At 35.7% G+C, this 15,016-nt stretch overlaps 1 protein-coding gene across 1 annotated transcript; it reads right to left on the bottom strand.

The window, feature by feature from the left end:
• Window positions 1-924: 924 nt before the first annotated feature.
• LOC128557323 (uncharacterized) lies at window positions 925-2,214 on the bottom strand. The gene has a single exon (XM_053544597.1). It carries the CDS (start codon window positions 2,212-2,214, stop codon window positions 925-927), a length of 1,290 nt encoding a protein of 429 aa, XP_053400572.1.
• Between the last annotated feature and the right edge of the window lie 12,802 nt (window positions 2,215-15,016).

Genomic DNA, 15,016 nt, shown 5'->3' with positions numbered 1-15,016 from the left:
ATTAAGCGGTGTTATCCTTACTTCGGCGCCTTTCCTTTTGTAGTTTAAAACAATTTGCAGTGGAAAGAATTGGGACAATGTAAATATTGATACTATTAAAGCCGTCCAAATATAACAAGATGACTTCTGTTGAATGAATTTCATTACTTGATTCGTTCTCTGGTCAATCTGCTTCTCTTTTTTTCCATCCGCACTTTCCACCAGTCGACGTCTTTCTGCCAGCATACACTTTATTGTTTTTACGAAGCCGTTCGCTCTTCACATGCGGTGTTCTTGTGATTCAGATGCTTTTTTTCTGTTGTTTTTCCCCCAGTTCTACTAAATGTTTTTCTCTTGACACTGCATTCTTGTAAGACCATTGCATGTTTGTTTACAATGATGCTATGTTACATGATGCTATGTACTATAAATATTAGTACGCAAGTGTATGTTTGCCAGATGTCTGCCGGAAGGCGTTGTTATTTTAAGGTATCGTCATGAGTTACAAGAGAGGTATTAGTAGGTAAAGACCCAACTTACAAGAATCTGGACATTTAGGACGTCAGTTTTATCGAATGAAAATGAATAAAGATTAATATCATTTTAGAACATCTAATTTTTTTGTAACATTTCAAAACCACCACAGATCTTATTGCACACAGACAAAACAATAAATGTAGGTATTATTTTAGCAATACAACACAAAAAGCATTACTCTACGGACTAAGGGAATATTTGTTTCAAATGTAATAAGGTTTTCGGACTGCTAGACCCATATAACGACATCTCGTTTGATACGTCGTTTTCACAATGTTAATAGATTGCCTTCGATTGATAGATATGTACAGTATAAACCTAGAAACAACTACTCAATTTTATAACTACACTGGACAAAACTGTAAGCTTAAAAGGAAGTTCTTGCGTTTCCGAAATAGAAACACTATCTTAGCTCGGGACCATAAGTTCAGTGGAGAAAACACTTCTAAGCTGACTGTGACTGACGGACATATCAGCATCGCGCGCAACACCCGATCGTGTCTGACATCGAAACGCATTCAAGACTTGCTGCCGGAATCGGCGCCCAGTTAGACAATACAGAATGAAATTAATTGCGTGATTAATATAGACCATCTGATTTACAGTTGCCCATACTATTTCCTGTGTTGATGTCATTCCAGACTCCTCATCAACCCAAGTTGATCGTCCGACCAGAAAAATGTAGGCAGGAGTTGCAGTAACGACGAAAACTACATTGACCAAAAGCAACGTCAATGTTATCTGGTTAGCTCGATTGTCATATGCTGGTTTGTACCCGGCATCACGCATGTAATTTGTCACCATGCGCCTACGCAATTGCTTGCTGAATTGTAGCTTCCGCACAATAATTATTCCTCCAATGAAGAAGATCGCTTCCGGTATAACAAGATAGCCGACAGTTGCTATTGTTTGATGTATCCCAGAGAAATATTGCCCATATTGTGGATCTTCATACCAGCATAAGTCAATAGTTCGAACATCAGCTGATACATGGTTCTCTTTTGGATAAATGCCGACTAACTGTTTGTTTGTTTCGTCTTCATTCTTTGAGTTATTGAAAAACCCACATTGTGCTTCGGACTCGGAACCCAGCGACAGCATGTTGCTATTAGGTAGTGTATCGTATATCATATCTAAGATGTCTTGGCATGGATTTGTCGATCGTTCATTTGAGACATTTTGGACAGAGTTAGAAATATCACCAGATGTGTCATTATAGGTAACTTGGAGCAGTTTCATGCCAAACAATATATGTCCATGAACAGCAAACAAGATAGTCATCAGCATAAGTGAACTTGCAACCGCAATTTTCACATTGCACAATGTTTTCACCTTATATGGCTTCACTGTACATATTGTTCGCTCGATTGTTACAAGAGCCATTATGGCAGCGGAGTATGCTCCGCTAAAATAAGTCAAAAAGAAGTGCAGTTTGCACACCACGTTGTGAATATGACGGACATCAAAATCAAACATATAGATAAGCCACCATCTTGGCAACATTATCGTCATAACAAGTAAATCGGCGACGGCTAAAAATGTTAGAAAAACAGTAGAGGACGTCTTTTTATTTCTTCTGCTCGTAAGTACAATTATTGTCAAAATATTTCCGAATACTCCTACACAGAAAACAATGGGCGATCCAACAATCCATATCATCCTCGCTATGTCCGAACCTTTCTGCTGGTTGCTATCCATTGTTAAGAAACTTTGTTTGTTTTTTCTTGTGTCGAAGCTATCCAAATTCTTGCTGAAATATCTGAAAAATCTATTTCATTGTGGAATACGGCCAAAGCGGTGATCAAAATCTTTTAAACAGAATGTCTATCACGTTATTAGGTAAGTGGCCAATGCTGCTGGCATGACATTCCACATACTATTTATATCCAAGAGGGAGGTACATAAATGTGTCTCTGTTGGCTTATTGACTTACAGACCAACTTACGCCAGTCTTTCTGGAATCATGGCTTGTAAATGAGGCGTGGTTATTATCCGTATTGCGCAATTTAAATCGACTTTCCACAAAAGGAAACAGTCAATTTACTTAGACTGGCAGTTTAAGATACATGACTCTATAAGTAACTTACTGTATGAAACCCTATATGGAAAAATTACGAAAACATAAGAGTAAACGATGTTTAAAGAAATAATTACTTTCAGAAATTGTGCAAAAGAGTTGCACAATATACATGTACCCTGAACCTAAAAACGGCTAAAACTAATATTTGTGAACGTTTCGAGAGTTGTGGTCGACGTACGGTTTGATATGGTTGTCAATGATTTGCAGACGATTTTTCGATTTTTTTTTTTATAGGGATGGCAAAGAATATTCGAATATTCGTTCATTACACGAATATTCGAATACCGTTTCACTATTCGAATATTCGGAAAAATATATAAGATCATGAAAAAAAAAAAAAAAGCCTATTGAAAGAACAGAAATTATTTGCCAAAACCCGCTTTCATTATAAATTCGCGCGAAAATGGCTTACTGTTTTGAGACATACCGCATGTTTAGTGTTCAACCCGTTTACAGTTGGACACTGCGCTTCCCTCTTTGATTGTGTCTGACGGAAGAGGGGGAGGACTCTATGATAAGTAGTTTATAAATCCTACCAGGACTGAACTGTTTTGATATTTGTCTTCTGGCCTGTTTCGTCGGGCTCTGAAGGGTGTTTCTCTTGTTGCTCTGTCTTCTGAAAAGGCATTGAGTACATACGTTTTTGGTTCTAAAGGTTTGCTTTTTATATATTTATACACGAGCATTTTTGTGTTTTACATGCCATGCCTTTTTGTTTCCATTAAGTGTGTAAGAGATTCACCTGGAGGGGATTACTTTTATTTACACTGTCCCGTGTCTTTGGAATATGGTGGGGATAAGAGTGAGGTTGGGTGCGCACCATAAACCGGTTTAAGCTCCCCAGTGGTGTTTTTGCCACTGACCGTTTCAAGGCGGTGCCCCACTGTGTTCCTTTGTTTGTTCGTTTTGTCCTTATGTGTTGGCTTTGTGTGTGTGTGTTCCTTTGTTTGTTCGTTTTGTCCTAATGTATTGGCTTTGTGTGTGTGCGTGTGTGTGTGGTGCACGCGTCTGCGTGCTGTGGGTTTCGTTTTGAGGAGGCTGTGTTTTTGGTGCTTGATATTTGTCTTTGTTTTTTTCTGTCGTTATCAGACGTGTCATTTTGTATATTAGCGTGCCGATATTGTACATCGCTATGGTGATGACAGTGTACCCTGTAGTTAATACCGCTAATTGCTTACCTTTAGAAAATTTAACTGTCACAAATTGATGTAAATCCGTTACAACTCGTCTTGTTTTCGATAGGTGCGAACCGCGTGTAATTAAAATTGATCAGACATCATTTGAACTAATTACTTAGATTTCAATCATAATCAATATAAGATGCAATTGAGTAAAGAAAATTGCCGAAAACTACAGAAGACAAGTCAAATGGGATGCATATCGTTTAAGTACGTAAGTCGGATAATCTGATTGAAATGACGAATAAATGCATTTCGTATGGTTAATTAAAGAGACGTAAAGTTAAGCAATTGTTTTTCTTTATATTACCCTTATTTGACCCCCCATCCCGCAGTGAATCTACTCTCAAAGTCTGCCGTTTTTGAAGTTTTTCACGCGATTATCGGATAAGAAGTCAATTACGTGTAATATGTGTCGAGAAACCCTACATACGCGAGGGATTTATCTCCGTAAGAAATAGATGAATCCTATATAAATTATATGTACATTAAGGCAAATAAACGAATATTTTACACTCCAAAAGATGAACAAACGATGAGAACGATTTGTCAGTTTTAATTCGTCAATGTCTGAATTACTCTCGGTGAAAACGAAAGTAGAATTAATCAAAGAAGTATAAAATACACAGAATGGCAACTGGCTGTAATCTCGCGTGATCTCGTGTCAGAGCGTGAATCGACGTTATCTCAGTAAAAACAAACATCGGCGAGTATGGAGTTACAATTTGTACCTTTAAAACAACAGTTAAAATACAAGTTAGCTTCTAAAACATTAGTTTCATGTAAAATAGTCTTAAGACACAAAGTACACGTTTCTTACCATCAAAAGAAGCGTGGTCATACGGTGATAATTAATTTACCGATGAATAATTGCTTTCGCAAACAAAATGGCGCGTGGAGAACGCTTCCGGTAAACGAGATCTCATTCAGAAGTCACGGGATGTTTGCGAGATTTGCTCTATATGCCTTTCAAGTTGCCGATCTATTTATTTTTATAGCTCTTTGAATTAATGCATGTCGCCGATTAGAGTATGATGAACACGTAGGATTTTAGTTGATTTGTTGATCAATTGATGACCGAATATTCGAATATTCGTTCGAAAGGTTTACCGAATATTCGAATACCAAAAATGCTATTCGTTGCCATCCCTACAAGTTTTTTATAATCAAGGAAACGGTTAAAATGTGTACATACAAATGCCCATATAAACTGATATCTACCTGGTAACTAGCACCCTACCCACTTCGGTGCACGAAGGGAAATGCTACTAGACAATATCAGATTATCGTCCAATAAGAAGAGGTTCACCCAGTCAATAAATAGTTTCAACGGTGTTTACGCTGCATATTGTGCAAATTCAATCTATTATTCTTATTGTTTTCAACAATAACCAGGGCCAGACATTGGAAGGTATTATACCACTAAATTTATCAAGTGTTCTCTGGAACAATCTGTGAAGCTAAAATGGATGTTTTTCGGCGTGCCGTATTAAGCACGATTTTATGACCTCGTATGACCTTATGCTGCCTGAATAATGTACCAGCCGGATTGCCTGGTAAGGTATTCTCGGTATTTTCAGCCATAATGAGAGATTTTGTAAGAGTGGCGCTGGTTGGAGTAAAGGCTGAAAATGCTTCCCTCTGAGTCATGTGTGACACTGAATGAAATGACAACGCGTTCGTCATCTATAACCTCTATAAGTACAGCACCATCGGGTTGTATGCGTACCACTTGAACAGGTGTGCGTAACCAAATATTCATCTGCTCATCCGGACATATTTCCGTTTTGTTAAGTTTTCTTGTTAAGTTATTTCTGTTTTGTTAAGTTTCCTTTCCTTAAGTTTTGTTTTTACAAAAAGGTTATTTGTGTTATACAGTCATTAACTCTTACCCTGCATTACAGCAACAATTTCTAACCAGTGCAAATCATTACTAACCGATACTGTTAAATTTTAGACTCTAAATTTTAAAATAATCTTTCCGGTGAAAACAGTACTGTACATATTCTGCATGATAGACAAATTTGATAATAAGCTGAAGTAGAGTAAGGGTTCATGTTGCTTCCAACAATTCCAGAAATAAAGTATAGAACGTATTTCAATATTGTTTGCTTACTGTTACCATCTTTTAAGCACCAAAGGCTCAAAGTGAGCTTTTGTGATTGTTTGGTGTCCGCCGTGTGTCCCTCCACAATGTCTAAACACAGACTTCTTCAGAACTACTGTCCTCATTTATACAAAACTTCACCACAGAGGCCCCTTTCAACATTGCCAAAAGATTTAAAATACAGGTTTCTGCCTATATATAACTTGTGCTTCAGTTACATCAAGCCGACCATCTTTTTTAACGATATTTCTTGTTGGACTTCTGTTGATATTATTCTTAACTGCTAACAGAATTGCAAATTGTATAAACCATTGTGACTTGACAAGTTTGTCTTACTGTGATGAAGAGACAGGAATGTGATTACATACAGTCAGCTTAAAATCTATGATAATTTTGTTACAAGTTATCAGCATGTTCAGAAGAGACAGAAAAATACATATGTTTATAATTCTAAAATTAGCAAGAGTGTTGCTGTTTATTTGTTGTTATGTGGTGATATACATCCGCGCCCTGGTCCCATGGCTAGTGACCCAGAAAAATCTACAAATAATTTCCGTTGTTTTGAAAAGCGGGGACTTCATTTTAGCCATCTAAACATCAGAAGCCTCCTCCCAAAAATCGACGAATTACGTATTTTAGCCAGAAACAGTCGAGCAGCCTGCATATGTGTAACAGAATCATGGCTTGATGAAACTATTTTTGACTCAGAAATACATATTGATAATTATATTCTCAAAAGAAAAGACAGAAACAGACACGGAAATGGTATATGTATGTACATCAGAAATGACTTGGCATTTAACTCATTGGATGATATTTTTCATGATGAACTTGAAGCTCTTTGGATTGAGATACTTTTGCCTAAAACTAAACCTTTTATATGTGATTGTCTCTACAGACCCCCAAACAGTCAAACTTTTATGATATTTTAGAAAATGTGTGCTCATCAAATTCTTGTTTTAATGAGAAAGAATGTATAATTTTAAGTGATTTTAACACAGATGTTTCAAAGGGTTCAAAATGTGTTTTATTAAAATCTTTACAGTCTTTTATTAACATGATCAGTTTTACACAGGTTATAACAGATTTTACAAGAATAGGTAATTCTTCATCTATCATTGAACTAATTCTGGTTACAGATAAAGAGAAAATCTATCAATCTGGTGTTCTTCTGATTGGTATAGGTGACCATTCACTTATATACTGTACAAGAAAAATCACTAAATATTTTATAAACAAACACAATACTGTAAAAGTGAGATCCCTAAAAAACTATAACAAAGAGGATTTTCAGATGAATTTAATTAACACTGATTGGTCACCTGTACTTTTATGTGATAATGTTATAGATGCACGGTCCAGTTTTAAATCCATATTTTTGTCGCAAACCATTTCAATATATTTTTTACAACTGTTACATCAAATCTTGTCAGTAAATTGCCAAAATAATTGGGACAGTTTGGTAAAGCTTTTGTTGCTAATTTCTATTTCAAAAACGGTGTTGTCCACAATAGTTGTTCTTTTTCCATTGTTACAGAAAACAAAGTATTGAAATACTTGAACAAACTCAGTATTAGTAAGGCTACGTTTTGTCAAAGATGGAGCATCTATCATTACTTGTCCACTTACAAATGTTATTAATTTGTCTATAATACAAGGAGTTGTGCCAGATGATTTGAAAGCTGCACGTGTTCCTTTATATAAAAAGAGTGTTAAATCTGAAGTAGGAAACTACAGACCTGTATTAATTTTATGTATTATTTCTAAAATATTTGAAAGAATTGTATATGGCCAACTTGAAAATTATTTGAGTAAACAGAATTTACTATACGAGTTTCAATCAAGTTTTAGAAGTTCTTTTTCAACGGATACATGTTTAAAAACATCTGTCTGACTATATAAGGTTTAATTCAGATAAAGGAAATTATGTTGGCATCATTCTGCTTGATTTGCAAAAAGCTTTTGATACAGTTGACCATGTATCCTTTTAGACAAACTAAAAATGTTAGGTTTTAGTCCGGATGTTATCAAATGGTTTCAATCACATCTATCAGGTCGACAACAATGTATAGACATATCTGGCATTAAAATCAAATATCACATGTGGTGTGCCCCAAGGCTCCATACTTGGGCCTCTGCTGTTTTTAATTTACGTCAATGACATGGCAGGTGTTGTAAATAACAAACTTTTATTGTATGCAGATGATTCTGCCATTTTAGTGTCTGGCAAATGTAAAATATAAATTGAGCGTTTGTTAACCCAGGATCTAGAACGAGTTAGTAACTGGTTAGTTGACAACAAATTGTCATTGCACCTAGGGAAAACAGAATAAATTTTATTGGCTCAAAGCCCAGGTTAAAAAGAGTGATAACCTTCATATAGTATGTAATGGTACTGTGATTAAGCACACCAACTCTGTTAAATATTTGGGTGCTATATTGGATCAATGTTTGAGGTTTGAGACCATGGTTACATCAATCGTTAAAAAAGCAAATGCAAGACTTAGGTTTCTGTACAGTTTTTATCATTGTACACTACGAAAATGTTAGTCATCTCTTTGATCCAATCTTACTTTGACTATGCCTGCTCTGTATGGTACTATGGTATTTCTCAGAGTCTGAAAAATAGGCTCCAGGTTACTCAAAACAAGATCATTAGGTTTGTCCTTGATCAAAGAAGTCATATTGATACAGAACACTTCTTACAGTTTGGCTGGTTACCTGTCACAAGAAGAGTGGAACAAATAACTCTAAATCACCTTTTTAAAATACATTCAGGTTCTTCCCCTTCTTACACGAATGAGTATTTTACTCAAGCCAGTTCTGTAAATGGTTACAATACCAGTTTAGTAAAAATGCTTCAGCATTCCTAAAGTCAAAGGATTTGGCAAAAAGTCATTCTGCTATAATGGTTGTTCTTTGTAGAATAATTTGCCACATAATGTTAAAAATTCTGCAAACATTCAGCAGTTCAAGGTTTCATTAAAAAATCATCTTCAACATAGCTTGTAGTTACATTTGTCTTTTCTAATTATACTGTGATTCCTTTACTGTGATACTTTTTTAAACTGCTGAAAACTTGCTCAAGTTACCACCATTTATTACAAAGTTGTTGTGCCTTGCTAGGACATGTCATCATTCATCCAGGACCACAATAGAAATAAGGGGTTTCACATTCCCTTTTTTTGTGTCATCCTGGGTATATGAATTCATGTCCTGGTACATTTTTTTTGTGCAGTTATTGGTATTTTATATGAGTAATGATTCTTAATTTTCTTTCAATATGTTTTAATTCATAGTCATTTTGTATATGTGATATTTGAAATATGTTTTAATTTGTGTTGTATCATACCATATATATTTTATATTCTGAAATAAGAATACTCAAATGCATATAAATTTTTCCGACAGTCATGAGGAAAATATTTAGTCGAAATACCTCTTTTCATAAAATTAAACTAATTTATATAGTATATGGTATCTTAAGCGGAACGGGAAATTCTTTCAACTAATTTTGAAAACGCTATGTCCTTTTGAAACATATAGAATCTGGGCCTACACAATTTTTATGCTTATATAGAGTTGCATTGTCAAATGATAAACGTTAAAATGTTGTTTTTGACGACTCGACGTCATCTGAACAGTTGGTACACATGTATTAAACACTGAGAATAACATATTACATGTAGTACAAAATCATGATTATGAAAAAAAAAATATTCATTTGTTCATCAGCGGCTTTAATGGTCCAGCTGGTTTAAATAAGGTCTGAGTTCTACTCAGGTGCCGCCCGAGGCTCGATGCCAATAGGGGCATCTGGGGTCCTATCAAAAGCGTGATAAGTGGCCATATAACCTAAACTGCGTCGGTGTGACTCTAAACCCATCTAAAGCAAACGAAAATAAAACGTATGTATCAATTAAGCTATCAGTTTTGTTTTTCTGTTACATTTTGTAGTCAGACTGCTCCAGTCACAGAAGGGCTTCAGCTCTCCGTGTTTCTTTTCCTATTGTTTAAAGACGGGCAGGTAAATGAAGTAACAATGTCTTTCAATTTCATATTGTCAATTTCATCTTTAGACTATTCGTTTATATGAAGCAACTGTATGCGAAGAAACAAACTGCACAAAATTAAGGCAGTTTACCTGTTATGACAATTGGTAACGTTGTCACCGCATGTAATTTCAATTCCAACTACCCCCAGACAACAACAAATTAGCACACAAAGGTAAAGGTAAAGGTAAGATTTATTTAACGTCGCATATTATTCAACATACAACACGAGCTACAAAGCTCTTGTGCGACAAACTAGGTATCCAGTTACAGATACTTACCTGTGCTTATTTTACCTCCTGGTACAACCCTTTCAATGGTGAGTACCAAGCAACTGAGTTACCAGTACCATTTTTCACGTCTTAGGTATGACGCAGCCGGGGATCGAACCCCAGACCTCCCGCACACAAAGCGGAAACTCTACCATTAGGTTATTGAGGCAGTGAAACACAAATAATGTATTTCTTGTATTCGCACAATAATTTGTCGTTCTGACGCGTTAGCAAGTTGGCGCCCTTCAAACGCACCAACACACCAGAACCTAATAAATGGCAGAAATCTGCCACTCTAATAACCTGAACTGTCACACCTGTTTTTTACAAATCAATGAATAAATTTTATCACAGGTGTACCTGTTTACTTTGCTATCATATATACAGAGTACCCGTTTTCCGTTACCGGCTGTCGATATAAAAGAATCATAACGTACCCGAGTAGATACGTTGTTGAAATGTCTGGTATTTTGAATAATGAATTGTTTTTATGGAATAAATGTCTGCGCTACAATAGCAAACTGCAGACATAACAGAAATAATATTCGTGCAAAAATACTTTTAAGGTAAGTTATTTTGAAAAAAAATTGGAATAATGTATTCTGTCGGAATTTTCAGAAAGAGGAAGGTCAATGACATTTGCACACGCTCGACGGCGAGGTAAGAAATAATATTTCTTAAGTATTTGTATAAATAAACTGTGAGAAATATTGTAACTATATCAGCAAGATAGACACTTTTCATCAATTATTTAAGGCAGTAGCCGTAATGACACTCGTAAGTTTCCGTGTGATTACGTAGTCTCATTATGTCATTCGGTAGTCTTCGTACGTAACTGTAGCTCAATAAGCACACTGTTTTCCGTAAAAGACCGGAGATTATCGAAATTGTATACGGAGAATAAGTAAATTTGTCAATACGGGCCAGTCTAAACCTTTAAAGGGACTTACCCACACATTTTAGGCGAAAAATGATTTCTCTCAAAAATCCATAAAAAGTGAGTATGCTGGAAGTGATTAGTGCTAAAAACTTATAGACATAAGATTTTTGCAAGATATTCTTATAATTAACCAAAACTATTGTGCAGAAGGTAGTAAACCATTACAATGCTTTTTAAATTATGTAGAAAATTTACATTTTTCTTGCATTTTTACCAATATCTAACTTTATTTTCACCTACTTTATCATTTTTAGTGTCAGACTGTAAAAGCAGATATTTTCGCTGGGTCAAAATTTCGGTAATTTGAAGTTTTGAGTATATTTGCGAGGTTGAATATTCGCGAAATCGTAAAAATGGTATCATACTTGAAATTAGAATTATGCTAATTGTGAATATTTACGCAAGGATTAATTTTCGCGAGATGTAAGGCCTCACAAATATAGCGTAAATTAAACCCTCGCGAAATTTTCTACTTTTACAGTATATATATTCTATGCCAAACTTGATGGAAATGAACATCCATCCTGTGGGAGAGTAGCTTTGAAGAAAGCAATAAGCGTTATAAATAATAGTGTCAATTAACAAACAAGCGGGCATCAATTTACACGTATGTGTACTGGTAACAATAGCTGACTGCAGGCTTCCTATATTACCATTAGTGAAAATAATTGAACTGCGCTAACAGATTGTATAATTTTGTACGAAATACGATGCACCATTATAAATAAATTTACAAAACAATTGAGTTACGTCCCATAAGATTGGAAAAGGAGAAATTCTTATAATCATCCAACGTTTGATCATCTCTATTTTCATATCCCTTCGCGGAATGAATAATTACATTGGTGATATACATACATTGTCAGCAAACATGTACATTTCGTTTTGTCTGAGAAGCTTTAATATTTTCTTCCTTTCTTTAAAAATGCTTCGCTAAAATACTCTGTTTTATGTAAACTTAAAAGTATCTATAACTGCACTTTCAAAACTAATCATTGCTCGACGAAGAGAACAACAAAGAAAAAAGCAATTTTTTCAGTCTGATTGAACAAAATGTATTCTACAAAAATATTGAAAATAGCAAGTGTTTTACAACAAGTGTCTACGTTTTATTTTAATCATATTATTAATACTCAGTCAGTCCATTTTTTCTTTAATACTCAGTCTTGCCTCAAAAAGATCTCTTTACAGGTTTCATATATCTTATGATTTTACGAATTCTACGAACTTTTTCATCTTGAACACCTTTTTGTACCCATGAAACAATGGTAAGTTCGATATTAAACGCAGACTGGAAAACATGAGTTAGGCATTATAAATTTAAAAGTTAACATTTGAATTAATGGAATTATTGCGAAATGTGACACAATTTGAGCCGTGCCATGAGAAAACAAACATAGTGGGTTTGCGACCAGCATGGATCCAGACCAGCCTGCGCATCCGCGCAGTCTGGCCAGGATCCATGCTGTTCGCTAACAGTTTCTCTAATTCCAATAGGCTTTGAAAGCGAACAGCATGGATCCTGACCAGACTGCGCGGATGCGCAGGCTGGTCTGGATCCATGCTGGTCGCAAACCCACTATGTTGGTTTTCTCATGACACGGCTCATTTATTTACTTATAAAACGCATCGTTGAATATCTGCCCGCTTAGCTCAACAGAAAGAGCGCAGCTATATGGATCGCGGGGTCGTAAGGTCGATCCCCGGGCCGGATGTATGTTCTATGTGACGATTTGTATAGAAGACATTGTGACATTCGTCCTCCTCTGATTCATGTGGGGAAGTTGGCAGTTACTTTAGGAGAATAGGTTTGTACTGGTACAGAATCCAGGAACACTAGTTAGGTTAACTGTCCGCCGTTACATAACTGAAATACTGTTGAAAAACGGCGTTAAACCCAAAACACACAAACTGTAGAGCGTCAGCACATAAAGCTTGTTGAGATTACTCCGACGGGACATCAGTAAAATCATTTGAGCCGCGCCATGAGAAAACCAAGATAGTGGGTTTGCGACCAGCATGGATCAAGACCAGCCTGCGCAGGCTGGTCTGGATCCATGCTAGTCGCAAACCCACTATGTTTGTTTTCTCATGGCACGGCTCATTTTGTGCATTAAATGACAAGTAAACTCTTGCTATAACACACACACATTATTCTTTTATCACAAATGATAAAACAGGTAAACAAAAGTGGTCTATGCCTGAACTGTCAACTTTCACTTAATTTGTTTGTAGGTACTTGGATAATTATATGCAGTCAAACCCGTCAGTAAAGACCTCCATTGGGAAGCGGTGGTTGCGATATTTAACGTCAACCTTGCGACTGTTAACGGTGGTTGCGACATTTAGCGGCTTTGCAATATTTATCGTTGTCACAATGCGTTTATTGGTTTCTCCCTCTGCTTACATCGTTTTTAACTCGACGTCGATTCAGTTTTGTTGATAACTGTATATGTATTAAATTGCTTGTTACTTGTGCGATTGTTTGGTTTTAGGAATCGTAGCAATGACTTTGGGAAGTATCAGTCGGTATGTTTTTTTATCTAATTTCTCACAGAATTCATATAAATCTTGAAAGCTTCTCGTACTCATATGTTCACTAAATCAGTGTTCGTACTCAAAATAACTCGAATTTAAAATTATTATTCTTGAAATTGCGTTCCAGTTAACCGAATGTTTAGGTTATATGCAAAATTATGGGTATTGTCACTTTTATAATTACGAGTTCAATACATGATTTTGGTAGTGTTGTTGATTTTCTTGACAGTGAGGAAATGAAACTTAGGATAGCAAGTACATACGGATATACAAATGCATATCAATTTCTCCAACAGTCAAGTGGGAACGTTTTGTCGAAATACCTCTTTTCGTACAGTTAAACTAATTAATATAGTATATGGTATCTTAAGCGGAACGGGAAGTTCTTTCAACTAATTTTGTAAGCGCTATATCCTTTTGAAACATATAGAATCAGAGCGTACACAATTTTTATGCTTTTATAGAGTTGCATTGTCAAATTTGTCAAATGATAAACGTTAAATTGTTGTTTTTGATGACGCGACGTCATTTGAACAGTTGGTACATATTATGTATTAAACACAACGAATAACATATTACATGTATTACAAAATCATGATTGTGAAGACAATACTATTCATTTGTTCATCAGCGGCTTTAATGGTCCAACTGGTTTACATAAGGTCTGTGTTTCTACTCAGGTGCCGCGCGAGGTTCGATGCCAATAGGGGCATCTGGGGTCCTATCAAAAGCGTGATAAGTGGCCATATAACCAAGATTGTGTCGGCGTGACTCTAAACACAACTAAAGCAAACAAAAATAAAACGCATGTATCAATTAAGCTATCAGTTTTGTTTTTCTGTAACATTTTGTAGTCAGACTGCTCCAGTCACAGAAGGGCTTCAGCTCTCCGTGTTTCTTTTTCTTTTGTTTGAAAACGAGATAAATAAAGTAACAATATACTTCAATTTCATATTTTCAATTTCTTGTTAGACAATTCTTATATGAACCAACTGTATAGATGAAACAAACTGCACAAAATTAAAGCAGTTTACCTGTTATGGCAATTGGTAAATTCGGTTTGATTACTGCAATACTGTTGAAAAACGGCCTTAAACCCAAAACAAACAAACAAACGTTATTGCCGCATGCAATTTCAATTCCATCACGGCACAACGACAAATTAGCACGCACAGGTAAAGGTAAAGGTAAGATTTATTTAACGTCTCATATAATTCAACATACAACACGAGCTACAAAGCTCTTGTGTGACAAACTAGGTATCCAGGACCAGATATTTACCTGTGCTTATTTTACCTCCTGGTACAACCCTTTCAATGCTGAGTGCCAAGCA

Source organism: Mercenaria mercenaria, chromosome 5, assembly GCF_021730395.1.
Source record: "Mercenaria mercenaria strain notata chromosome 5, MADL_Memer_1, whole genome shotgun sequence".
NCBI lineage: Eukaryota > Metazoa > Mollusca > Bivalvia > Venerida > Veneridae > Mercenaria > Mercenaria mercenaria.
Note: the sequence above shows the minus strand (reverse complement) of the source record. Positions and strands in the feature narration are given on the sequence as shown.

Excerpts from the sequence above, each read along its gene's own strand:
- LOC128557323 (XM_053544597.1), bottom strand. The coding sequence starts at position 2,214 with ATGGATAGCAACCAGCAGAAAGGTTCGGACATAGCGAGGATGATATGG.